Raw genomic sequence first — 26,668 nt, forward strand, 5'->3', positions numbered from 1 at the left:
TGGCTGAAGGAGGCATCGAAGACGCTTGGGTTTTCTTTGCCGTGCCAATGTCTCTTAAACTCCAAAACAATCTTCTTGGTTCTTTCGGTAAAGTCACGTAGAATGGAAATAATAAAATAATACAAATAAAACATAATAAAATAATTCTCACGACGTTTCGGCCACAACGCAAGCAGCCGTCCTCAGGTGAAGAACAGGTCTGTCGAGAAGACAGAGTCATTCAGACTCTGTCTTCCTCACAGACAGAGTCATTCAGACTCTGTCTCCTGCTCATTCAGACTCTGTCTTCCTCAGGTGAAGAACAGGTCTGTCGAGAAGACAGAGTCATTCAGACTCTGTCTTCTCGACAGACTTATTTTTCCAAACGCTTACAATAACCTTACTCCATTGCAGCAACGTGTTGACTCTCGCCTATTACAACTTTGACAGTGCTGATCGTCGCTGGCCGCTTTATATTTTCGGGGCTTTGTGCTTGCGCTCAACAACCGCGTGAAAAAAATATTTACACACAAAGCACTTCATCTTTGTTCATGCGTTGATGTTTGTGTAAGGAGCTGACTCGCCCAATTTGCGTGAGCACCTGTGAAACACGTTGGCCATTTTATTGACGCAATTGATCCGTTCATTGTTATTCTCCGTATGAAGTGTTGGCTATACGGCGTGCGTCGCTTGTCATCTTACTCTCTCCTACAAAAGAATCGCGCACATGCACAGCCCTTGTTGTCAACCCACTGCTGGATGAGGGCCTCCCCACGCCAATCAAATCGTGCCAGATTGTTTGACTATATTCAACCCAGCTGGACTGCAATGTAGGTTGAAGGCAGGGAGGGGGGGGGCATAAAAGTACAATACAGCAATTTATTTTGCTGCACTGCCTTTCTGCTGCCCACAACGTAGTTCCGCCGCCTATATCAACTGTTATGCATGGTGGTTGCCCTTCCGAGCACGATCATGGCTCAAAATCCTGCTTAGCTTCCAAGATCTGATGAGATTGGGTGGATTCTGGGCAATTTCGGTTAAACGCCATATCATTATTTGGAAATATTGTCCACTTGTTTTCATCATCATCATGATACCGTTTGTCCCATTGACCATCACTACCTGTCGATCCAGGTCCATCTTGCAAATTAGACTATCGCGGTCTCTTGAGTTCTCACCTGGTTAAACGTAACAATATAAACTCTTAACTTGAGAGCCAAAATGAGCATGACGACAAGCCGCTGTGCACACCGTGGCAAGACTGCACCACCTGGCTGCATTGGGGGCCACAATCATCCGGAATTAATCATTTTGCTTGCACAAAATAATAATCTGCGTTACTCTTAGGGCTTTTCGGTTAAGTCACGTAGGTAAAAAATAAAGAATAAAAATAAATAATAAAAATAATATAAGAAATAATAGAAATATAATAATTAATCACGACTTTTCAGAAGCAACACAAGCTTCCATCTTCAGGTGGAACAGTCACAGCACATTTGCTGTATCAAGTAATTGTGCTGTGACTGTTCCACCTGAAGACGGAAGCTTGTGTTGCCTCCGAAACGTCGTGATTTATTATTTTATTTCTATTATTTCTTATATTATTTTTATTATTTACGTACGTGACTTTACCGAAAAGACCTAATAGTATGAATCCTTGCGGTCACGAAAGCTTCAAATCTAGAAATAATCTGCGTTGTTGTTGCGAATATGGGAATGCAATCACCAATAAGGAGAAAATACGCCTCCTTTCCATACGAAATGTTTTTGTTATGTAAGAATACTGTAACTTGCTTGAATTAAACTAATGCTGAAAACATCATTTCCAGAAGACTGTGTGGCCGATGTGATGTCTAAAGCCATGCTTTTATTTTTTTATATGCAGGGACAGATATATATGGGAAGCAGACGTAGTGTCTGTCGCTAGCAGACTTCCCAACCAATGATTGTGAATATAATAAAATCTGTATATGGCGAGACAACCCATCTTAACAAAGAAGTCAGCGCAGGCTGAATAAACCACAAGTTTCACACAACACAGAGAAACGTGTACAAAACGCACTCAGCCTTGTGCATTAAGAGGGCCACGATGCATTTCTTCGGGAACTGTTGATGGTTTTTTTGCACAATGCACAAGGCTAGCTGCTTCTTGCACACGTTGCGTTGAGACTGTGATCAGGGATTGAGGCAGGAATCCATCCCGTGTGTGCCGAGGCATGTCAGAGCATTTATTTCCTTCTTGACTCGGAGACTAGAATCCTGCGCAGGGCGCATTCGTGTGGGAATACAAGAACAACTTTCCATGCGATCTTCACAATATTCAGCAAAGGCATTACAATATTGTGGTCTATTTTACACCAGTGGTTTTCTGTTGAACACGCCTAAGAGCTATTATCACGCATATTTCATTTTAGTTTTCGCTCATTAAACACTCGCTTATTATACACACGAGACACTAATTATGCTGCCTGTGGTGTAATGGTTAGCACACCGCAATTGCAACCCAGAGGACGCCGGTTCAATGCAGTTTTAACAATTGGCAAGTTTCTTAAATCCATCACCGCCACCGCTAACCCCACTTGCAATACTTATGGGGACACCACAGTTGATTTATCGGCAGGTCGCGTGTGGTGGCGTAAAGTTGTGGTCCTCTTACCGATCTCCAATCATGTGGCCACTGTGGAAGAGGAGGCTAAAATGCCCTTTCAAGGCGTTCTCTAGAGCTGCCTCTGGTGGAGGCTCTTCTGCCAGCACTGGCACGCGTACGCATGCACCTTTTACTTCGTATCTACACTTGCTTATTTGATTTAGTTGCCCAAGACCAAAGCAGTCTCTGAAGTTAAGCCGGATAAAGCCTGGATAGTGCTCTGATGGGAGACTGCCGGTGAGTGCCAGGTGTTGTTGGAGTGGGCTGCGAGGTGGCCAAGAGGTGGTGGCGTGGCGATGATCACAAAGAAGAGCTGTCGTTATTTTCCAATGCAGTAGAATCACTATTGACAACTCCCTGAGTGCTCGTTGAGATGACGACACCTTGAGTGCTCTCTGAGATAATGCGATGCAACGCGATGACAGTTCAAAGTGGAAATGTAATCTTTCTATGACATTGCGACACCGATAGCACAAGTGGAATAACATTGGGAATTACAAAGCATAAAATGCATAGATACGACCGAAGGAAAAAAAGACATTCAACTCTGCCCACAAGTGAAATTCATGCCTGAAAATGGACATTTCCTCCGAACATGATTTCGAACCGAATCTCTGGAAAACACAAACGGCGCATCACGGCAAATGCACGTGCTTTTCTCCCTTGAGGCTGTTTCCCACAGCGCGGAAAGACACAATGGCTATGCCAGCCGAGCGCAAAGAGGCCCGGCTTTTGGACCTGCCGCTGCCACCACCCCCGCCGCCTCCGGCCACGTCGCTCCTCCAGGGACGCCGAGCGACCGGACGCGCGGTGTCGGAGTGTGCCTTGCGGCGGTGCTGAATCGTTTGTTTGTTCTCGCACACGCCCGCCAGCGTGTGACTCAAGGCCAGGAGGAACAAGAGTGCGGCACCGATGGCCACGGCCAAGAGGGGCCACAGAAGCCACTGCAGCAGAGATTCGGAGTCGCTGGCCGATCGGCTAAACAGGGCGTCGTCGTGGTGCACGCGGGCGTTGTAGAAGCATCGGAAGGGCGTGCGGTTGAGGGCCCTGAAGGACGACTTCAGCGGCTCAATCACCGCGGTGGCATCCGCGTGGTCCCGGTAGCACTTGGTCAACTGGTAGCACTGTGGGGAAACGATCATCGGCGCTCCGTTTTCGTCACTGTCACTGTGCTTCTTTGCCCGGGAAAACCTCTCTCGATCTAAAAACGCCACTTCAGGAGGGGCCTAACAAAGGCTTTGCAGTAGGGGGCGATGTTGCGTTGTGTAATCTCAATTGAGTAATTTGCAGGTATTGTAATTTGTGAGCATTCGGATGCTTTGGCAAATACTAGTTACATTGTTTGTTTTTTTTAACTATCGGAGGAAACTGTAGACCCAGGAGGAAACCCGTGCAGAATAGGAAGAGAACATCCAAAACAATTCATGCAGAAAAGCACGAGGCACACGCGTTACCCCTGTGCCACCCTGCCACACAGGCTGGATACAGAGTAGGGATAGAAAGATTCCACCACTCCCCACACATCCACGCACCACCAAGAATTGTCATAAGTATTGGATTCTTGACCCTAGCTGTGTGGATTCTCCAATATCTCTGCATGGGGATGTGAGTGTTATATTTTCCGTTGAGTGAGTTTTTCTGGGTAATACGGTTTCCTACCACATGCTAAAGATGCATAAATAAAATGTTCCAAATATTCCGATGCAGGACCCTCCTGAAAAAGAGTCTTGAGACACATTTAGGTTTTCTTAGTTATATAAAGGGCATTATTTTTAATACTAAAAGTGCGCCTAATTTGGCACAAGTGGTATGGTGATATCACTGCCACTTAGCAGTGCATGACAGATGTTGTTGTCTGTGTGTGCATAGCTTAGAACTATGTTTTCTTTGTCTCTGTTCTAAAAAGGGCAATTGTCCACAATGTTAGCTTTCTGCGAACATATTTTTGGTCACAAATCAGTGTCAATAAAGATGATTCTGATACTTCTAGGAATGTGTGGAGACTGTGTGGAGTTACGACTTAAACCGTTGAATCCTTGCAGTGCAACGCCTGTGTCCGTATTGTTGAAGAGTAGATCATTGTGCCACCAGTGAGGTCACCCTCGGTCTTAACTTGAACACTTTGGCCTGCCACTTTGGAGGTCCTGACTTAAGCACAAGCATTCTACCAATGGCTTTTTGATTCCGAGTGAAGTGAGGATTTCGGCCATCGATCCTTGCAACGCAACGCCGCTTTGTCCTTCTTGTCCCAAAGAGAATTCACCCATCGACGAAGCTTAACCTTGGTATTAACCCCAGCACTTTAGGGTGTCACGCTCGACGGCTTTGACTTAAGCGCAGACATTCTACCGATGGCCCTTTGCCACTGGGCGTCAACGACCCCGCCAAGAAACCCTGACCCCTTTGAGTCTCGTTCTCGACCAAAACACCGATCAAGCACACCCCCCCTCCATCCGCTACCCGCCCCGTCTCTCGAGCGAGGCTGGCGCGCGCACCTGCGAGCTGGAGGATATGGACTGCTCGTCGCGATGCAGCAGGACTTTGCGTCCCCACGGCGTCACGTTGACGTAGACCTGCAGGCACGGGTAGCTGGAGACGCCCTTGCAGTAGGGGCCGCACTCGAAGGCGCAGTCAATCCACTTGGGGATCTCGGCCGAGATCACCGTGCAGTTCGCCTCCGTGCTGCCCCGGCTGCGGAAGAGAAAAAGGAAGGCGCAATCTAACTCCCCCCCAAAAAACCTGTATTATGAACCGTTGTCTTTGTTGACACTGATTTGTGAGCAAAGATGTGTTCCCAGCAGGCTAACGTTGTGGGCAAATTACCATTTGAAGAACAGAGATTAGATTGTTTTTCTGATGAAGGAAGTGCAGACACAGACAACAACATCTGGCACGCACTGCTAATTATCTGTGATATCAATGTACCGCTTGTGCCAAGCTCGGTGCACTTTTAGGCGGCTAGGTAAGACATTCATCCTGCAGTGGATTGACCATGGGTCAAGATGATGATGATGGTGATGGTGGTGGTGCATGGCTGGGTGGGTGACGTGAACGTAGGCGGCTTGGTAAGACATTCATCCGGCAGTGGATTGACCATGGGTCAAGATGATGATGATGATGGTGGTGGTGGTGCATGGCTGGGTGGGTGACGTGAACGACGTTTGTGTCTAATGTTGACAAAAAAACACCACACGCCACAGCACACACACACGGTGGTGGTGGTGGGGGTGGTGGGGGCCTTTGGGCGCACACCGCACCCGTTGAGCAAGGGCTGCACGACGGTTATGGAGAGGATGAAGAACACGGCGATTCCCAGGCCGACCATCGCCAGCGCCAGGAGCACGACTCGTGCCTCCGCCGCCGACAGCTTCACGTTCTTGGGCTGGCGGCCCATTCTGGCCGGAGCCTCCTCCTCCTGCTGCCCGCCAGCATCGCCGAGGTCCTCGCGGATGAGGATTCTGCGTGTCCGTTGCGCGGCACGCAACGGGGAGAAACAAGGGCAGCCGTGGTTTTGTGTGCTCGTGGCGCTTGTTGTTGTTGTTGTGCAAGTTGTGGTCCAGTGTTTTTAAAAAGATAATTATGCATTTCATAATTTGCCTTCATTTTAGCACGGATGGCTACGTACGGTGCGAAAGAAGTTCAACATACATGCGTACACGAGTCATAATGGTGAAGTGTAATGGAAAAGCACCAACGAGTGAGTTAGTGTCCCACGCAGGGGGTGAGTGTTATAAGTGGAAGAGACACAGAGGAGGGGTGATCCTACCTGGAGTGTTGTGGTTGTAGGAAAATGCTGGTTGTGAAGGTGTGGTGTGTGTGATGGACAACGTTCCTCCATAGAGCCTTAACAGACTGTTGGGGCAAGTTCCGTGAGCGAGCACCTATGAAGGCCGGCACGAGGGGGAGTGTGGCCAACACCACGCCAGGCCGCCTTTGTCTCCCCAGTGGCAATGTTTACACACCACACCACGTGCTCATTTGAGGCTGGAGTTGACACAGGGAAGGTCCAGAACCGGTTCAGATAGAATCGTCACTGGTGGTGGTCCTTAGTGGCATAAACCGCCACGTCACCGTTCCCCACACTACAGAGAACTTAGGCCGATATGCAGGCGCCGTTGAGTTATATCTATTGGCCACACATTGAGTATTTCGATCATTGCATGGCCAGGTTTTTTTCTGCAGGTTCACCGAGTAGTGTACACGTTTCTTGCATTGTCAATGGAGATAACCGCAGACGTAATTTGTTGAAATTTGGAATTTGAATGTCTCTCTTCCCGCTTCTCGCGTGGATTGTTCTCCGGATCCTGCGGGGTTTCCCTTCCACATTTAGAATCAACATGCGCCTATAGTATTTGTGGTTGCTATGAATTTACACGTGACAAGCCACTTCGTTGAACGATCATTCGTGGCCAGGTTGCTTCTGAGAAAGAGCTACACGACTCCGTGGGCCTCACCTGTTACAATAAAAATAATATGATAGTTGAATACTTTCAAGTACAGAAGCCTTTTTTTATAAAAGCATCATTCAATTATTTGTAACTCACTGCACCGACACCATCGAATTCACATTCGTTGAACACATTTGTTTAATGTATACGCCTTACGAGCAGAGTGGCTGTTGGAAGGGCGCAAAAAACATCGACGGTCTTAGATTCCACAACGTACGAACAGGGCACGTCAGCAGAGCCATTACTCACGGCTAAAAACCTGCCTCGCGCCTTCACGCTGCAATGAAACCAAGTTGACAGGCGTGTTCAACAGTCTCGTGCCGCCGCTTCTGTTGTGACGCTTTCAAAACGCATCGTCTAATAACGTACAAACTCGCAACGTTCACGAACATTTACATTCAACACGGTGCACCCGCCGCTATCGGTGGGTTTCATCAATGCATCCGTCAGTGTAGGGACGATGCATTTGCCAAAAGACAAAGCTCGTTAACCGAGGAGGTTACGTGTCTGCATCTTTCGTTTGAACAGTTTGAAGAAAAATGTCTCACCCAATTCCCAAGCGATTTGCATCGATGCTCTGGAGTTCCACCGGTGGCTCCATAGCTGTGTCCATGTAGAAGAGCCACAGAGGATTTGACCACAGCCCTTTGCATCCACATCTACACAGCAAGAAGTCCGAAAACACTACATTTCTGATATTTGATATCAAACTCCACGAGTGCTAAAATATTAACTCGATGCGGACAGTTTCCCGTATCGCGTGTACACTCATTTACACACACACGCACACACGGAATGTTGTTGCGTTTTTCAAACTCTTAACATCGTCATCGTCAGTGGCAGCTGTGATAAATCCACTGCTGGATTATGATCAAAAGTGTTTCTAATTTCTGTTGCCGGATTCATGCGTTTCTCATTCTGCCTCTTTCCAAGCATGCATCTCCACTTCCAAACATGCATCTCTCTATGTTTTAATCAGAATCGTCATGATTTATCTTCTGCTGCATGAATACCTATCCAAACCGTCGGCATCTCTGACGAATCTGCGAGCTGATTTCATCGCTCCATCTCTTTGAGGGATGCTCTGTCAGGTGTGTCTAACCCTTGGCTGCCACACCCTCATTATTTTTGTTACCATTGGCCCATGATTTAAAATACAACGTTTGCAAAATGTATAGGTGTAATTCTGCATAAGTTAATATCGATGTTTTTGTTTTCTAAACGACACATGCATCGCATTACGACCAGGAATCTATGTTTTTCGACGTTTAGAATTATGAACGTCTTCATGGAATAACATGCCCCACCCAGCCACCAGAGGCCGCTACAATCAACACAATTATAAAAAAAAAATCAAGAATCGAAACGAGACAATCCATAAATGACAACATAGGAATATGTAATTTCCAAGGTGACTCATGGCTGTGGTTACCACAGTGTAAACAATGCATTTACTTGAGTGGTGTCTTCGTATTATCATTTCACAACTGACAAAACAGGGACCTTTAATTTCCTGGAAAGACTTACAGATTCCCCGGGATAACTGCCTCAACAAGAGGACGATCCGGGGACAACCAGTACAGGTGGCAACCCTACGCATGCCATATCAACGATCGTTAATTTGACGGGGTAACGTATCATTGGTGGACTATCAGAAGCTGTATAAATGCCCACTACTTACGTAGTCCAGTAGGACCTCCCCCCCAAAAAACCACCCAAAATACAGCGATTGAATTGGCTTTTTGCAGAGGACTATACTCGCAAACATCTGCAAGAACGGTGACAATCTCCATGACATACGCGACCTATGGCCCAAAAAGGTGGCCCACAAAACTGGCTTCTCACCAAACAGGTTTACGGATGTATGTGATAAATTGGAGTACGCATAAATAATAACTGAGCTAACTCAGAGTCAATTAATCAGCGTCATTTGATGGTGGGGGGAAACCTCTTGGCAGTTTGCCTCGGAGTTATTATTAAACGGTCAATTTTAAACAGCATGGCCATTTTGATTCTAAAATAGTTTCACGTCGCTTTGAAAAGAATTGAAATAATTTAGCACACTTGGCTACATACACTGCGAAAAAAGTTCACCATACGTGATGTATATTTACAGGGATATACATATTTTAATCTAACCATTGCAATTGAATGTGTAGTTATCTGTACAATGTCATCATCATTAACATGAACATTCGGTATTTATCCACTTCTGCAAGAAGGCTTCTCAAAGCCCAAAGCCGATGTCATTCCTCATGGTCAAATGATGCCACAATCCATTTCATTCCAGAATGAACTGATCATCCTATCGCTCCATCTATGTGGTGGACATCTACTTTTATATTTGTTCTCTCCCTTTGGCTGCCATTCACCAGTTTCATATATCAGCCACCAACCCTTCTAACAATGTGTCCTGCCAGAACCAACTTTGCTTTTCCTAACAGGCAACTTGAGATCTCGAGCTTGCATTATATCTCTGAATCACGCTCTCTTGTCTCTGTATCTCGCTGGGCGCAGTGGTGAATGTCACGGTTACAGTGAAATTTATTTAAAAAAATTGGTTGAATTGGAGTGCAAATGAGTTACAAAACTAAATTTTCACAAAAATAATACGGTAGTGCATGTGTAAATTATTGAATTTACACCATATAGATCTTTATACGAGGACAATATAAATAATCGTTTATTGTATGAAATATTGAATTTTAAATCTATCGTGATCAAATAATGATGTATGAATTCAGGATCTTCTGACAAAAAAAAATCATTTTGAGGAAATAATTTGACAATTTTCCATTTCATTTTATTTCAATTCCTTCTTCACAATTACATATTCGGGTTTTCTTTGAATTCCTTCACGACCATATGCTTAGAGGAATAAGCGTCCATTCAGACTGACATGGTGCGTATACACTCACGCCCCCTAACATTAACAGATTAAACGGATGCCCTACTTATATTCTTTTGGCTGCATTGCAGAGCTGCTGATATGACATTAAAGAAAGGAGAATGCAACTTGAAATACATTAACAAAAAATTGAAACTCGGCTTTCATGTGCCTCTGTGCATCATCTAAGTGAATTGTGTATGCCAAACGGCTAATGTAATTAGGTAAGAAAAGTTAAACGCAAGCTGAAACTTTTTTTATATTTATTTTAACGCGATAACGTTTTCACTTAAACCGTACCTCCGATATTTACAATGATTTCATTCGCAAGAGTAGGCCATCGTGCAATTGTGTCATAACCAAAGTCTTAAATTTGAAAATCACTCGTGACTATATTGTATGCATATATCCCTCTTCCTTAAAAACATAGATAATATAACTGTTTTTTCCAGGGACAACCTCATGTGTAAATCTGTAATTATTGCCACAAACGTACAATCACCATACATGACGATAATTGTATAGCTCCAAAAAGCCTCAGAAGATATATATATTAAAATATCTTTGAGGAAAGAGCAGCATTATGTGATTTAACATGGTTTTAATATTTGATAATGGTTGAGTTAGGGGGAATGCTAAAGTGTGTAGAGGGCATTTAAAGGTTGTGTCGCATGGAGGACAGTGTTACATAATTACTGTATGTGCGTGATGAATTGCGAATGTAGCACTTTACCAATTCCCAGTGAATGCAAATTATTTTAGATTCATGACATACAGTAATTACATTTATTTCCAGAGCATGCGTTAATTATTCCTGGCAAGAGGCATACGTTATATATAAATTTGGTTTAAGGGGTAATGTCACAGCATATTGAGGCAAAATTTCGTCATATCTTACTTTCAGTGTGATAGTTTCAGGCGAGTCACGTGTTAAACACGAATATATATAACCGCCTAAGATAGTATGAAAATAAATATTCTATTTAAATATTAAAGATGGAAAGAATCACGTGCACTATGGTGGCTTGTAAGTTATTGTGGTACAAAGCATACGTGCCATTTATAGTAAGAGCAATTGCCTTATAACGACAATCTAACTTCATTACGATGATATATATTGCAGCTCCAAGGGATATATTCACAAAGGAAACATTATCACGACGTGATGATTCACAAAGGAAGCAGTTCACGTTACAGCGCTAAGCAATTCAAGTAAAATATGTGCATAGCCACCACCAGATCACCACAGCTATCAGATGTGGGAAGCTAAGTTCAGTTGAACCTGGGTAGTAGGTGGGTTTGTCACCACCAGGCCTTGCCAGGTGTTGTAGGGGTGAGGATGAGAGATGGCAGTAGTGAGTGCTACCAGAATGAGAAGATTTATACTGGTAGGAACTTCCTGGTTACACCAGCCCACAGGGGATTATTGTGTCAGTCGTGCAGGGAGGGGCTGCGTGGGGAGGGGAGGGTGGGGAGGGCTGGGTGGGGAGGGGCTGGTCACCCCGTGGTGCCCTTATAAAACTCAACGTTTAACCTACTCACGCCGGCTTGTGCCCGCCCTCACAGTCGGGCATATTTTCGGAATACACCACGCCGCCGTTGACCCTGGCCATTGACCGAGAAACCCAACGTTCCTACCAGCTCTCTCCGCAGGAATGTGTTTGTTATAGTGGAGGGATCCGATGAGCTATGAAGCTCTTTGTCACAGATGTCCTGTCGGGGCGGGTCAGAACGTTACAACAAGAAACAGTGCCAAAACACGATAGGAGTGCAACGTATAGAAAAGGTAAACACATTACTTAAACAAATATCCAATTAAAGCGACCTGGCCACAAATGATAGCTCAACGAAGTGGCTTGTCATCACGTGGAAATACATAGCAGCGAAATAAGGGGCCGTCCATAAATGACGTCACGCACCTAAGGCGGGGGGGGGGAGTCAGACATTTGAGACGATGTGTGACGAGGGGGGGGGGGGTGAGAAATGTGACGTCACATCAAAATGCGCAACTTTAAATAAACGTAGACAACACGTTCTACTTAATTAAATATACTTTTTAATATATTTTTTTTATCCTACAACATCAGAGTGCAGCGCCACATTAAATACGCACTACAATGACAATAGTTTAAAGCGATTTGAAGCATGTTTTTTGGGGGAAGGGCAGAGCTTTGTGACGTCATATTTGAGGAGGGGTCTGACTTTTTGTGACGCCGTGTGACGAAGGGGGGGGGGTTAAAAATCGTCCAAAATCGCGTGACGTCATTTATGGACGGCCCCTAAAATAAAAATCTAAACGCGTGTTTCTAAATGTGGAGGAAAGAACCGAAGAACCCGGATTTAAAAAAATCGACGCGACCACGGGGAGAAAGACACCGCAAACTCCAAATATACATACTCTTAGGTTTTTTCGGTAAAGTCACGTAGGTAAAATTTAAATAAAATAATAGATATAATAATTTTATAAAATAATAATTATTGTATTTCTATTATTATTTTTTACCTACGTGTTTTTACTCAAAAAACCTAAGAGTATGAATCCTTGCAGTCACGAAAGCTTCAAATCTAGAATCCAAATATACAGCAGGCGTCGGGGTCGGGATCGAAGCCCCGACCTCCTGGACACCGGTCGTATCCCCAGATAGTTTTCTCTCACATGAAGTCAAACACATAAATGGCATTGGCATATTGTTGAGACTCATTAAAGCATTCATGGTTAAATAACCGACATTTAAATTATTTTATATACAAGCTATGCACACATAGTATTTTTTTTATTCTCCCAAATAATGATAACTTTCATCCGTAAGTTGTCAAAATATGGCACAGTAATGGATAATTTCCGAAGGAGCGTTTTAAGCCACACGCTGCGAATTATAGTAATTATTGTTCAATTTCTGATGCGGCCGTTTGGGTTCAGACTCGCGACCAGCCTGGTGTGCAGTCTCACTGCAGTTCGCAATTATGAGTTCAGATGAAGTCAGTGAGAGAACGTCATGAAATGCCATTGTGAATGTACTCAGCTGCAACATCACAATTCTGGCTTTCATAAAAGTAGCATTACAATGATTGATGCTAATACATTTAATTAAAACTCTACGCATTGAGTATCATTTACGTACAGCTGAAAACGTGTGTCAATTAAACATATACAATTTGATTATCAGCAATGATCAATCCACGGCTGAACGAAAGCCTCTCCCATTCGCTGCCACCTGCACAATCTTGCGACGCAGCGTTCCATCCAGCACCTGCGAACAAACTGATTTCATTGCTCCATCTCCTCGATGGAAGTCATTTGGGAAGCGTTCTATTCCCTGATATATAATATGGTAGTTTTTTTGTTAAAAGCTGGCATGGTAAAGAACAAACAGACATTGGTGGTGTAGCGTTTCGTGCACTGTGCTATGAACATGCTATGTATAACTTCTTTCCCACCGTATGTAGCCATCGGTGCTAATCGGAGGTGCGGTGGAAGGATACCAAACTAAGCACAAACCAATGTAGTTCTAAAGAAATGAGTTTGAATCTCGATTTAAAAGTGCATAAAACCTGAACTGAGTTGTTTCCCCAGGCATGACTGCCATCAGTGGCAAGTGACATCTGAGCGGGTCTAATGATACCGCCCTCTCCCAACCCCCCACCACGGGTTCACAGTGCAGTGGTGGATGGAATAGTGTTGCAATGGCTATGCACCGCATAATGAACCCTTCGACCAGAGTTCAATTTCCAGTCATAAATAATATAATTATAAATCAGTAATATTTTTTAAACTTATTTTAAAAACACGCTTTCATGAAATGTACTCGTAATGGCAGAACTCCACGACTCTAGGAAGTGGCCCCGAAGCTTGCCATAACGTGGGCAATTAGACCCAAGCCGAAACATAACATATACAAAATTACGTTTAATTTTTTTATTTTCTTATTTTTATGATAGAATATGGTATTGTCATCAGAATGACTTAAGTATACCAAGTTTGCAGTCGATACCACATTGGGAAGTGGGTTAAATTGAGTTGCAAGATTTGAGGATACAACAACGACAGAGTGAGTTAATAAAAAGCGTGTAATAATAAACATCTTTGGGCACCCCGTCTCCTACCCTTCGCTAACTCACATGGTGAAGTATGGTCACTCAACCCTTCATGATCGACGTAATGTGGGGAGGCCTTCATCCAGCAGTCGATTGACACAGGGCTGTAGATTTATTGTATGGTAACATCGTTGTTCCAGGTAAGATTATTGCTTCTGCAACATGCACTGGAAAATCATTGGCTTCAATAGGCTTACAATTTTTAATTAAGTTGGACCAAAAAATGATTCATTATACTAAATTTCATCGAATAAAATGGCCTTGTCATTATATATATGAAAAAAATTCAATTTAGTCTATCAGGAATTATTGCACCCAGTTAAAGAATGTTGATGTATGACTTTGCGTTGGTGCATTACTTATAATTTTTAATTTAATTAAATAGGTTTAACACTTACTTACAATTTTTTGAAAGTTGTAAATTAATCTTGATTGGTTCGCTAAAAATAAGTATAATTTTATACGGTAATCAATTATCCTTTGATTCTTTCGGTAAACTCACGTTAAAAAATAAAGTGAATAAAAAAATAATAAAATAAACACTACTAATGTAGACTGTAGCCTGCTTATAAATCGGAGTGAGTTTACTGGCAGTCTATGTCGACTATAGCCTGGTTATTAAGTTTGGTGAGTGTACTGGCAGTCTATAATGTAGACTGTAGCAATGGTTATTAAGCTGGGTGAGTATACTGACAGTCTAAAATGTAGACTGTAGCGTGGTTCTTAACCTCGGTGAGTGTACTGGCAGTCTAGAATGTAGACTGTAACCTGGTTCTGAACTTCGGTGAGTGCACTGGCAGTCTATAATGTAGACTGTAGCCTGTTTTTTTAAGCTGGTGAGAATATTGGTAGTCTATGATGTAGACTGTAGGAATGGTTATTAAACTGAGTGAGCATACTGGCACACTATAATGTAGATTGTAGCCTGGTTCTTAACCTGAATAAAATTAAATAATAGGCTAAAGTCTACATTATAGACTGCCAGTACGCTCACCGAGGTTAATAACCAGGCTACAGTCTAAATTATAGACTGCCAGTCCACTCACTCCGATTAAGAACCAGGCTACAGTCTACATTAGTTTTTTTTAATTTCATGTTTATTATTTTGATTCACTTTATTTTTATCATTATTTTTTTCTATCCACGTGACTTTACCGAAAGAACCAAAGAACATTAATTCCTGCAGTCACGAAAGTTTTAAGTCAAAATGTAATCAATTACTCTGGGCGTCAAATGTGTAATTTGACACTTTTAAATTCATTCGCAGTCTTAGGCCGCATCTGGTCATCAGAAAGAAAACAGCTACTTTCCTGATTGGTGAAGCCACAAAGAATAGATACATCACTTAATAGACTCAGTTATTACAGAATTCACACTTTATTTTTTTACGAATAATTCCCCCTTTTACCGAACAAAATCCTCACTTAACAATCTCAAGACTTATTTTTCAAAATGATCCTGCATTGGGATATTTGAGGAATCCCATGAATGAGTGTCTGGCTTCACGTGGGAGAAAAACTGAGTGATTGGAGAAACCATAGTTCGTACAAGCAGTATGCTACACACTAACATTATTTTATGGGTAAAAGTTAAGCACCCAGAGGCAGTTGGGTATTTTCGAAGCTCGCTCAATCTGTGTTTGAATACTTATCAAACTCCTTGATATTCTGCACTCGACCTTTAAAACGTTTCATATTCTGTGGTCACCGAGAACTGCACAAACCCTGCACAGTATTATACTGACACCAAATGTCGCATTGGGTGGACTGCTATTGGCAAGAGCAAGAAATCTGTACGTGAACTATAATATTTTACTGCCTATGCATTTGTGTACATCGTTTTGCCCCTGAGAGCTTATAACAGTGTTTGTCCAATGGGTAAACTCACCCTTATAATAGGAATGTATAAATAGGGGGATAAGCATTGCCCCACACTTCTTTTCGTGGAAAATTATTTTGGACGACAAAAACCTATAAACGTAACTAATTTTTATATTTTAGCAGGTAAGGAGCTACCTGACCACGAATGATAGCTCAACGAAGTGGCTTATATTGTGGACATTTATAGCAACCAAATACTCTCAACGCAGGTTTCTAAATGTGGAGGAAAAAACCGGAGGAGCTGGGTAAAAATCCACACGACCACGGGGAGACATGCAAACTTCAATTTAGAAGTGTCAGCGTCGGGAATAAATCCACGACCTCCTGTATAACATCTCGCCACTGTTTGTCCTGACCTCATAAACTAGATATTCTTCAACCATATAAAATCCTATGTATAAATTTGCTGTGCTTAAACAATATATCTTAATTTTGGAGCTTTCGTGACTGCAGGAATTATTCTTTGGTTCTTTTGGTATACGTGACTTTACCGAAAGAACCAAAGAATTAAACAATATATATTTTTCACTTGATATTTTACCCGCCCCCTAGTGGCGTGGTTACACCTGTGTGGTCATGTAAGAGATGTCTCGTGTACTTAACCTATTGCATCTCTACTTCTCTATCTCCGTGTATCCCCGTGGTGTAGCCAAGTAGCACGTGTCGTGTCCTCAACTCCTTGTGATTATTCCATCTTGTTGGCGACTGCTCTCCTGATGTCCTGGTGCAGCGATTCCAGAGAGCACGTGTGCAGGATGAGATTCAGCACTTGGATTCAGCTTCTTTGCGTAAGCTCATCCTTTCTCACACCAGGCACTGGTGCAAGGAATGAAATGCCCCCCCCCCTTCACTCTTTGTAGCCCAGGGCAGAGGTCGCAATCGGGCACCCGATACCCGTACCCTACCCTATACCCGGCTACCCGTACCCGGCCGGGTACGAGTACCCGTTTGCTACCCTGGTTCGGCCAGGTACGGGTAAGGAATCAAAACCCGTTTGCGACCTCTGGCCCAGGGTCTGGGCTCCATTGCAATTGAACTGCCTGCGTACTCAATAGCTATTCCACCACTTTACCTGGTACAGTATTCAACATTTCCCGCCTCTATCTCAGCTGGAGAGCTCCCTCTGTCAATGAAAACGAATAAAGCACGTTAAGAAAAACATGTCCAGTGGCATTCAGTGGTGTTTCTGACCAAGTGTGAACGAAATGTGCCCCACTGACAACATTGTAACAATTTTTTTTTGTTCCTGGGTAGGAAGTGTTATTTCCTAATTGCTTATGCCTCAAAAGTACAGAACATGGCTATTTGTGACCAGGACAGTGATATTTTGAAATTTACATATTTTCCAGAACATTCCAGATAGATTCAGTGCTGAGTAAACTTGGGAGTAACTTGCAGAACATTCTAGTAATATAAATAGTCGTATACAGGGGCCTTAAGCCCACCAGTTCAGTCTAGTTCCAGCTGCCAAAGTGGATACATATCTGCATTTTTCTGAGATGGCATAAAGAGGAATATCCATTTTCTATACTTTTTAGGCATAAACAATTACGAAATAACACTTACTACCCAGGAATAAAAATTGTGTTACATAGTGCAATCGGATATTTCTGAAAATGACAATTCTTTAGAGCCTTTTCTTTAAACAATGTGTACATAACAGGATGTGCAATGCACGTAAGAAAATGCACAGCATTGTTGAAGCAATACACATTTATTGACGTTAGGAAACATACAACAGAGTCTATATTCTTTGGTTCTTTCGGTAACGTTACGTAGATAGAAAATAAAAAAGTAATAAAAACCTATTTCTTTCTGAATCGATTTTATTATTTTCTATGTAACTTTACCGAAAGAACCAAAGAATATGAATTCCTACAGTCATGAAAGTTTTAAGTCAAAATTTCATAGGAGTCTATTTATAGCCACAATGTCAAGTCATTGCGTGGTACATAGTGCAGAATATAAGCACGCCGTTTTTTAAAATAATGTAAATACGAACATTACACTGCATGTAACCAACCAGATTCACACAACACAATGTTTGGTTCTTCTGTTTTGCTATCATACGAAAAAAAAAATCACAATTCTCTCTGTACATGGGGGTATCACAAGTTGCGTGTGTGTGTGTATATAGGTTTATGTATAGGTGTCCATATGCGCATTTGTATCGATATGCTGTTATAAACAAATATCCCTTTATAGCCTCCATATACTGTTCGCTTAGGTGCTGTAAGCACACACCTATTAAGCCCGGCGAGGAACACGATGTAGTGTGGCCAGCACCACCCCTTGCTGCGTTTATGTCCCCAGCGTTGATGCTCACACACCACAACAGGTACTCATTTAAGGCCGAGATTGACCTAGTACAAGCTTGCTAACAGCACTTTCCCCAAACAGTACGTGTAGGTTACACAGGGTCTCCTTTGTCTTGGCGCATTCGTATGCATTTGTGTGGAAACGAGTCTGTGCATGTCTGCATGTGTGCGTGCCTGTGATGTGGGAGGTAGAGGGCCCGTGCCAGGCCGCTATTGGTGCCTATGTGCGATCGCAATGCACGACTCGTGAAAAAATCCCCGTGGGTTCCTTCCCGTCATCCAGCGCCGCCAGGAAGCCTTCCTCCCCGCGACGCTTCGACAGAGCCGCCAACGACTTGAACGTACGGGGCTCTGTGATCGCCAGGTCAGCGAGCATCTTGCGGTTCAGCATCACCTGTGTCTGCCCACGGAACATGAATGCGTTAGTCCCGTGCCAGATTCATGACCGAGCGGAGCACGTCGTTAATCGAGGGGTCCCTGTGCTGTGCTATGATGTTACTCACTCATCTACTGCTCACCTTCAGAAGGTTGGTTTTAAAATGGCTGTATTTCAGCCCGTGCTCCAAGATGCCAGCAGTGGCTCGTGTGATCCACAACTGAGAAAAACGACAACATATTACTCACGACAACAATATGGGACACACCAGCCTTTTATTCTACGGTTGAGACATTCATATTGAAGCAATATTTTTGTAGTTACATAGGCTTATGTAGATCCACATCCCATTAGAGGTACAGATATATACGAAGTTAAATTTACAATATAACCACATATCCCAGATCCTGGTATAGATAAGCCCGTGATAAACATTAAAAAAATGTTCCCCCCGTGCTAGCCCCCTCCCGTCCCTGCACGCCACAAACCCTCGCCCCTCTCCCCTGTGAACTCCTACAGGCAAACTCCTTCCCTCTCCCCTCCCGTGCATATATAAAGCCACAACAGCATATCATTTTTTCACACCTGAAGACGGACGCTTGTGTTGCGACCGAAACGTCGTGTTGTATTTAATTTTTTCTATCTACGTGACTTTACCGAAAGAACCAGCGAGTATTAAAATGTCTTGTAAAGGGGAGCAAAAGAGTAAGAGGCATGTGACTTGAGATTACATTTTTAATAATGGGTAACAGCATTTGCCCTAACAGTGTGTTAAGGCTACATAGGGGATCTTTCTATTTTATGCTTTCAAACCCATACAAGTATTCAAATAAGTTAACGGATTACTCATTTGATTTGTTAAATTATTAACAAGGTTGACATCTACTACGTATATTATTCAACATTATGACTTTCCCAATTATACTGCAACTATATTTAAAGACTATGTCCAAATGCAAAATATCGACATGGCATTGGATGATATCATATATCCTTTACTAAATCACTGCATTCTCATCTTAAACGTTTATTAGAAATGCAAGTCAAAGCAATGTATATCCTTGCTGAAACGAGCATGGGGAGCAGTCCTCAATTCTGTTCGTGACCCGAAGCCGATTTTGTAAATTCCACATTCCAAGGCGGTGCTCAGGCCTTCGGAAGCAAACCCGCAATGTGGCAGTACATGACAAACTACTGTCCGTACAATGAGCTTCACGCACGATTAGAAAACAAGTGAATCGGTAGATCGCGGGCTATGAGAGTCGCGTGCCGTTTGATGCGTAGCAGTTAATTGTTCAGTGGCTTTGCGAGCCCAGTTTGTGACTTCTATGTTGAACTTATTTCGCACCGTACGTAGCCAACCAACCCTGTTAATCGGAGGTAGGGGGAGAAAACAGACAGACTTACGGTGCGCATGTTTCGCCTTCGCAGATGGCGGGCCTTGGTGGCATAGACGAAAGAGCGCCGGACAGCGCGCACGGCCAGGCCATAGCATCGGTTCTTGCGTCCTCGGAAATGCTGTCAAGATGCACAATTATACAAAGATCCCCTGTATAGCCTTAACAGACTGTAGGGGCAAGTGCTGTTAGCGAGCACCTATGAAGGCCGAAACGGTACACGAGGGGGTGGGTGGCCAGCACCACGCCCGACCGCCTTTGTCTCCCTAGAGGCGATGATTACACACCGCACCAGGTACTCATTTGAGGCTGAGTCGACCTAGGGGAGGCCCGGGACCGTTCAGATAATCGTCACTGGTGTTGGCCGTGAGCGGGAATCGAACTCGCTTTGCCGGGTTCATAGCGCAGCGCGCTAACCGCTACACTACCGCTCCCCACAATTATACACACACACACTCGACAACGTGGAATCCATGAAACGTGGACAGTAAGACATGCACAAACTCACTGGCTATCCAATTGGAAGTCACAGACACATTACTCTACATACAGATGGAAACAGTATTTCTTCATCTTATTTCCTAAATATATTTATTTCTTAAATATATTTATTTCCTAAATATATTTATTTTAAGTGAATAAGATGTAAAGTTTATTATCCCGGGTGAATATATTTTTTTCTTCCAATGATGGATTGTAATCCCTCTATTTGAATTTCCCAAACCAAATGAGGGCAACACTGACCCAACCGATTGTTCGATGTAAATACGTGTCAGCCTGTAAGAAAAGTACAGTCATTGCAGTTTTAACACATAGGCCGACTAAACATCAGATGCAAGCACTCTCGACGAATAGGCAAATCGCCAAGCATAGAATCAAATAGAAAAACCCAATAAGGAATCTCAGGAAGTGACCGAGCCACAGGCACCACTGACAACAGTAGGCCGCATAGTACTGAGTCAATAATAATGATATCGTAAGATCGGAAGTTCTCCAGTATTGTTTCAAGCAAGCCTGATCGCGTTCAATCAATCCTGCGGATACGATGTACTCCGAAAAGGCCGTGCGGCCGATTGCTTAATTACTACAGTACTCTGTGTGGCGAGACAGACGTAAGAAAGAGAGTCCGTCAATGATATTCTCCACACCTGCGAATACTTGAAGAGCTCCTTCGCCCTCCAGTAATGGTTATCACTCTTGACCCTGACCAAACGACTTAAGGACAGGAAGACCATTGCGAAGGCGACTCTTGATGGACACCCCCCCTCTCCAATTAAACCCTTTTGCCAATTAATTAGAGCCCTCCCCACCGCGATGTCAATAAGAACCCCTCAATTGAGCGTTCCACGTGCGTTCTGCCCTCCACGCCAATGACACATGATGTGGGTCCCCACTTCCTCCTTCAATACCCGGCAGCGCAAGTATTTCCGGCGAGGGAAATGATTCCGGGCCGAATAAAAGTTCCGGGGCTAAGAGAGGGGTGGGGGGTCAAACCTCCCGCATTGTCCTGGAATCTTTATCGATCTCGATTGAAAGCAATCCGCGAGGTTTAAATGCTGGGACAGGATGGTTTACTAATGTAAATTATGAATGAAATAAAAATCACTTAACAGTTTCCCGCCATGAATGAATTTGTCCACCCAACAAATTAAGCACACCAACGTTTAATCGATCGGCATGTCGCCTTTGGTGGGGTAAAGTGTGGGTACTTGAGGATGTCTCTCTCTGGCTCTCTCTAGTAGAGGCCCATCCGCTAGCAGGGGTGCGCTTAAGCAATTGCAGGAATTGTCCTTTTACATTTGCTTGATGTTTTTTCACTCCACATTTTCCAATCAAGTTGGCATCTATGCACAATTGAGCATGTCGGGCTCCAAGTTAAATTAAGTCTCTTTCAATAGTATTAAATAAAGTCTCTTTCAAATGTATAAAATGTATTTGCACGCAGCGTTGATAAACGGTGCATTTTTCTGGAATATTTTTGCTGGTTTTCTCCTGGATGTTTCCGTTGCGCGTCGTCATTATAAGATGTTCTTTGTTCATGTTTTTGTTTGTTGCGGTTGCACCCGAGTCAAGGGCCGCATGGCTCACAGGGCTACACCTAATTAAGTAAAATGAAAAACTGAAACTGGAAAAATGTTAAATGTTGCACCTCCACGTGCACGCCACGTGTACGCCCCCTGCCGACGTGTCCCACCACCTCCCAGCGCCAGAATGTTGCTGAAACAACAAAGGTTCCGGCCTGAATAAAGGTTCCGTTCCTTATATGCACCTTTTTTCTTTAAATTACTGTACAATTAAAAACAATGATTACCCCGAGAGATATTATTGGGTACACTCTAGACAATTTAACTTCGTCGCCGCTTGTTTAGTTCTCAAACGCATTTTAAAACGTTAACATTGGCCGAACGCGCGTTCCGTGTTGCGTTCCGGGTGAAACACGTGGGCCTCAACCCTGCAACGTCCGCATGGTCCGTGCGACAGCGCTACGCGAGTTTACTTTCTAACGTTTCTAACGCAACATTCTCAACGTCGCAGACGCAGCAGCAACAACAACCCCCCCCCACACACACAGCTATGGGGAAGAAGAAGCAGGGTCCAAACTTGGGCCGATCTATAATCAAAGACAGGAACAATGCCAGCCGAACGCAGCGCAAGAACGACTCGTGGGTGAGTGCTTTGAGAATGGATGCTGTTGTCGGTGGCCACGTTAATTCCCTCACCCTTAAACTGGTATTTAAGAGCTTGTCTTTTGGGATTTTTCCTCACTTGATACGGTAAATTTAGCTGTGACGGTCCCACCTGATGACGGAGACTTGTGTTGCCTCCGAAACGTGATTTATTATTTTATTTCGATTATTATTTCTAATTTTTTTTTTATTTTTTACCTACGTGACTTTACTGAAAAAACCTAAGAGCATGAATCCTTGCGGTCACGAAAGCTTCAAATCTAGAACGTTAATTCCACTCGGCTCTACTCCTGCACACAGTTTTTTACTCGCTTCACCGTACGCACGCTCTGCCCAGTGTTGTTGTGTTGCGAAAGGCACAATAATTATAATTATACTACTACTACTAACACCATTAGCTTGTGCATCACCGTGCGTGTGTCAGACCACGGGTGTAGGGCCGCTTGAACGTCGTGATCGTGCCACCAACACCAAGTGATGATGATCTAAACCGGTCATGGGCATCCTCTAGGTCGACTCAGCCTCAAATTAGTACCTGGTGCGGTGTGTAAACATCGCCACTGGGGAGACAAAGGCGGTCGTGTACCGTTCCGGCCTTAATAGGTGCTCGCTAACAGCACTTGCCCCTACAGTCTGGCAAGGCTACACGGGTTGGGGGGGTCCTAGGCTTTGCATAATCTGTTTTATACGGCTCTATAATTTATAACACAATTATCACGAGCTTGTTGAGAATATTAATAATGCATTAGCTGACGATGTCTTCTTCACGTATTCGTGTCTCCACATAACTACAAGTATTTTTTAAAATACGCAGCCCACCGGCCGCACGACCCTCTGGGAGTAATGCTTTCTCCATAACGACGCTCATGATTGTTTTGAGTTCTGCATTACTTTACTGTAGAAGTTTGAGTCTAACTCGGACCCCATGTCGTCCATGCTTTGCAAGATTGACAGTTCACCTGAACTCATTCAAGCAAAGCCTGACTGCCGATTGTGGCACTGTCCATCGAAACCGACCCAGAGTCTTGAAATCAGTGCGGTTGACAATATGCAGTCCTATCATAAATCCGTGTTGCTGATGGGCTGTGTAAAATATATACTCTTATGTGGAGAAGGCGTCATTATCATCACCACCACCACCACGATCCATGGGCAGATAGCCCATAGGTGTCCACTGTACATTTCGTCATTTGTTTCCACTTTCCTCTGCCTTGTGCCACATGTGCTCAAGTAGGGCCACATCTTCTGGCACCGATCTCTACTGATGTCGTCGTAAAGCCATTCTCTGTTCGGTATTCCTCTCTTTCTGGCTCCTTTATCGAAGCCACGTTGTCTGCTAATTTACGTCGCTGCTTATATTCTCCACAACGCAGCTCGTGATGATGTCGCGTCATCGAGGTGTCTGTCTGCATGGCCAGCACAGCGCCACGGTGTCGTCGTCGTTTATTCCCCTCCTCCCTACCGTCTCATCATAACAGCTGCACACGAGCGAGCTGAACGACGGCTATGACTGGGGCCGCCTGAACCTGCAGTCGGTGACCGAGCAGAGCGCGCTCGATGAGTTCCTCAGCACCGCCGAGCTCGCCGGCACGGAGTTCACGGCAGGCAAGGCTCCTCCGAGAAAACCAAACACACACGTCTCGCATCGTACACTACACCCGTGACCAAATCACTTCGGCGCAGGGTTGAGCGTGATCAGTGCTTGGGCGAGTGACCACCGCACGTGCGTGGTTTGTCACAGGTGGCTGCTAGAATGGCGCCGTCACCGTTCTAGAATCTCACCTCGGATCCGGAGGAACTCTGCTGGCGAACAGAGTGGAACCAACGTGAACGTCCTTCGGAACAAACGCCTCATTCGAGACCCAAATATCACACCTTGCTGGCTTTGACATTCCTCGAAAACACTTGTAACAGGCTGCTGCGCCAGAGGTCGCAAACGGGTTTTGATTCCTTTCCCGTACCCGTACCCAGCTGCACCAGGGTCGCAAACGGGTACCCTACCCGATACCCGGCCGGGTATCGGGTACGGGTATGGGGTACCCGATTGCGACCTCTGGGATGAAGTCATGTTGCAGGCGCGGGTGGGTTGATTCTAGGAACTTGAATTGTGAGAAGAGACAAGACGTTGGGAAATGAGTGACAAACGGTTACTCACCAGTGACTCAGGGCCTACCCGTACCCGGCCGCACCAGGGTCGCAAACGGGTACCCGATACCCGGCCGGGTACGGGTAGCTGGGTATCGGATAGGGTACGGGTATCGTGTACCCGATTGCGACCTCTGTACTGCGCACATCTCCTTCATGAATGGAAAATTAAAGACAAGCCACGGAAGTGCGACTGTCGCCATGCAACCAAAACTCTGGGCCATATAGTCAACCACTGTAGTCTGCGCTCCTTCAAAGGAGGAGGAATAGCAAAAAGACGCACACTCTCTCCTGAAGCCCTATCGTTGCTAGCAGACCTCGACATTGGCATTTAGCTCCTGAACACATTGCCCATCATACACAAGGATAGAAATAGAAGAGGTGGCTACGTGGTAGGGTAGTAGTAGGCAGTGCGGTGAAAGCCGCAGAATTCTTGAGTTGTGGTTCTGTGCTCCCATGTCCGTGGCTCTCCCCCTGGACTGACCAGCATGGTGTAGTTTGGTCTAACAACCTCCCCGTGACCACCACATCATGGGGATGCCTTCATGGATAATTGGGTTGACAAAGGGTTGTAAATTATTATTATGAATTCAAAACTCTACTGTGTGCAACTGTCATAACCCAGAACAGACTGGAATGTCTTAACAGTTCACAAATACGGAGGGGGCATCACAGCGAAACACCACTCCTGACACAATTATCTGGCTCATCCACCTCAATGTAAAATTATAGCAACATCAGCCACCCGAAGAAGATTATTATAATAGACACTAACTCATCAGAATATTGAAGCCTTCTTTCTGCGCTGGCACAAACCATTTCTAAATGAAAGGGGGGTATATGTATTGCTTTTGCCGCGCACTTAAATAGCTAGTGTATAACACGGTGTTTTAATGTTATTTTCTAAATTCAGAGAAGCTGAACATCAAGGTGGTGTCTGAAGTCGCACGGACGGGCGTGCTTTCGGACGAGGAGAGTCAGAAGATGAAGCTGCTTCATGAAAGCAACAAGCACTTCCTGAACATCCCACGACGGTAGGGAGACACTCTTGTCAGGTTAATGCGAGCGCGTTGAGGTGTCATTATGGTCAGTGTGATTGCAGCCATCATCGCTTCCTTCCGCTCGGTCGAGTGGTTGTAAAGTTGACGACTGACCTTCAAGGTTTGCTCGTATAGTATCTCACCATTGGCTTTGGATCTTCTCCTGGGCTGCTGACATCTAAATGTTGCTACAATGGCTGTTGTTAGTGTCGGGGTTAATGTTAGCATTTCCATTGTGTTTACGGTGAAGGATTACACTTGGGTACGTGTTATCTTGACGTGAAAAGCCGAAGGCTAACGTGAGTATAGCGCCCATTGGAGTTAATGTTAGTGGAGAGGTCACTTTCAGCTATTGCTTGATTTTTCAACTGACCCAGGTTCAAACTAATGGTTTCAGCAGTGCCATCCCATTGCTCTGACAGTGTTAGCCCCATCAGCCACATGTCCACATATGCTCGGTTTATTAGAAATGAGAAAGCACTCTGACACCATCTATACGGATCCAGGGTCTCGCTCTCTATGCTGCAGGGCGGCCTTACTCGCTTAATGTGGCGTTGAGTTGACCGCTTGACCCTGTGTGTGCGTGCGTGTGGCCAGACCCCGCTGGGACGCGTCCACCACCACTGAGGCGTTGCAACTGAACGAGCGGGAGGACTTCCTGGCTTGGCGCCGCCAGCTCGCCATGTGAGTGCCGAAGCCTTTTCTCCTCCACAAATGCATTTGGAAGCTTTAATTGTGTTGCCGTGTTTTTGAACGGATGTGTTTGCTC

The 26,668-nt window shown here is 44.5% G+C and overlaps 3 protein-coding genes across 3 annotated transcripts in view; 1 reads left to right on the plus strand and 2 right to left on the minus strand.

Annotated features, from left to right (window-relative positions):
• Window positions 1-3,261: 3,261 nt before the first annotated feature.
• LOC144728276 (calcium-activated potassium channel subunit beta-2-like) lies at window positions 3,262-7,687 on the minus strand. The gene is made up of 4 exons (XM_078607585.1): window positions 7,623-7,687; window positions 5,884-6,084; window positions 5,122-5,317; window positions 3,262-3,750 (listed from the first exon to the last, which is right to left on the minus strand). The coding sequence occupies exons 1-4, from the start codon at window positions 7,685-7,687 to the stop codon at window positions 3,262-3,264; spliced, it is 951 nt and encodes a 316-aa protein (XP_078463711.1).
• A 9,947-nt stretch (window positions 7,688-17,634) lies between these two features.
• MRPL20 (mitochondrial ribosomal protein L20) lies at window positions 17,635-21,442 on the minus strand. The gene is made up of 4 exons (XM_078607752.1): window positions 21,176-21,442; window positions 20,038-20,148; window positions 18,773-18,850; window positions 17,635-18,654 (listed from the first exon to the last, which is right to left on the minus strand). Exons 1-4 carry the CDS (start codon window positions 21,260-21,262, stop codon window positions 18,475-18,477), a joined length of 456 nt encoding a protein of 151 aa, XP_078463878.1. The 5' UTR covers window positions 21,263-21,442; the 3' UTR covers window positions 17,635-18,474.
• A 1,023-nt stretch (window positions 21,443-22,465) lies between these two features.
• LSG1 (large 60S subunit nuclear export GTPase 1) overlaps window positions 22,466-26,668 on the plus strand; it is a 46,977-nt gene continuing 42,774 nt past the window's right edge. The window contains exons 1-4 of the mRNA XM_078607753.1: window positions 22,466-22,694; window positions 24,193-24,319; window positions 25,773-25,893; window positions 26,497-26,583. Coding sequence (XP_078463879.1) covers window positions 22,602-22,694; window positions 24,193-24,319; window positions 25,773-25,893; window positions 26,497-26,583 — 428 coding nt within the window. The 5' untranslated portion in view covers window positions 22,466-22,601. The remainder of the gene's footprint in view (window positions 22,695-24,192; window positions 24,320-25,772; window positions 25,894-26,496; window positions 26,584-26,668) is intronic.

Source organism: Lampetra planeri, chromosome 28, assembly GCF_965212315.1.
Source record: "Lampetra planeri chromosome 28, kcLamPlan1.2.h2, whole genome shotgun sequence".
Taxonomy (NCBI): Eukaryota; Metazoa; Chordata; class Hyperoartia; order Petromyzontiformes; family Petromyzontidae; genus Lampetra; species Lampetra planeri.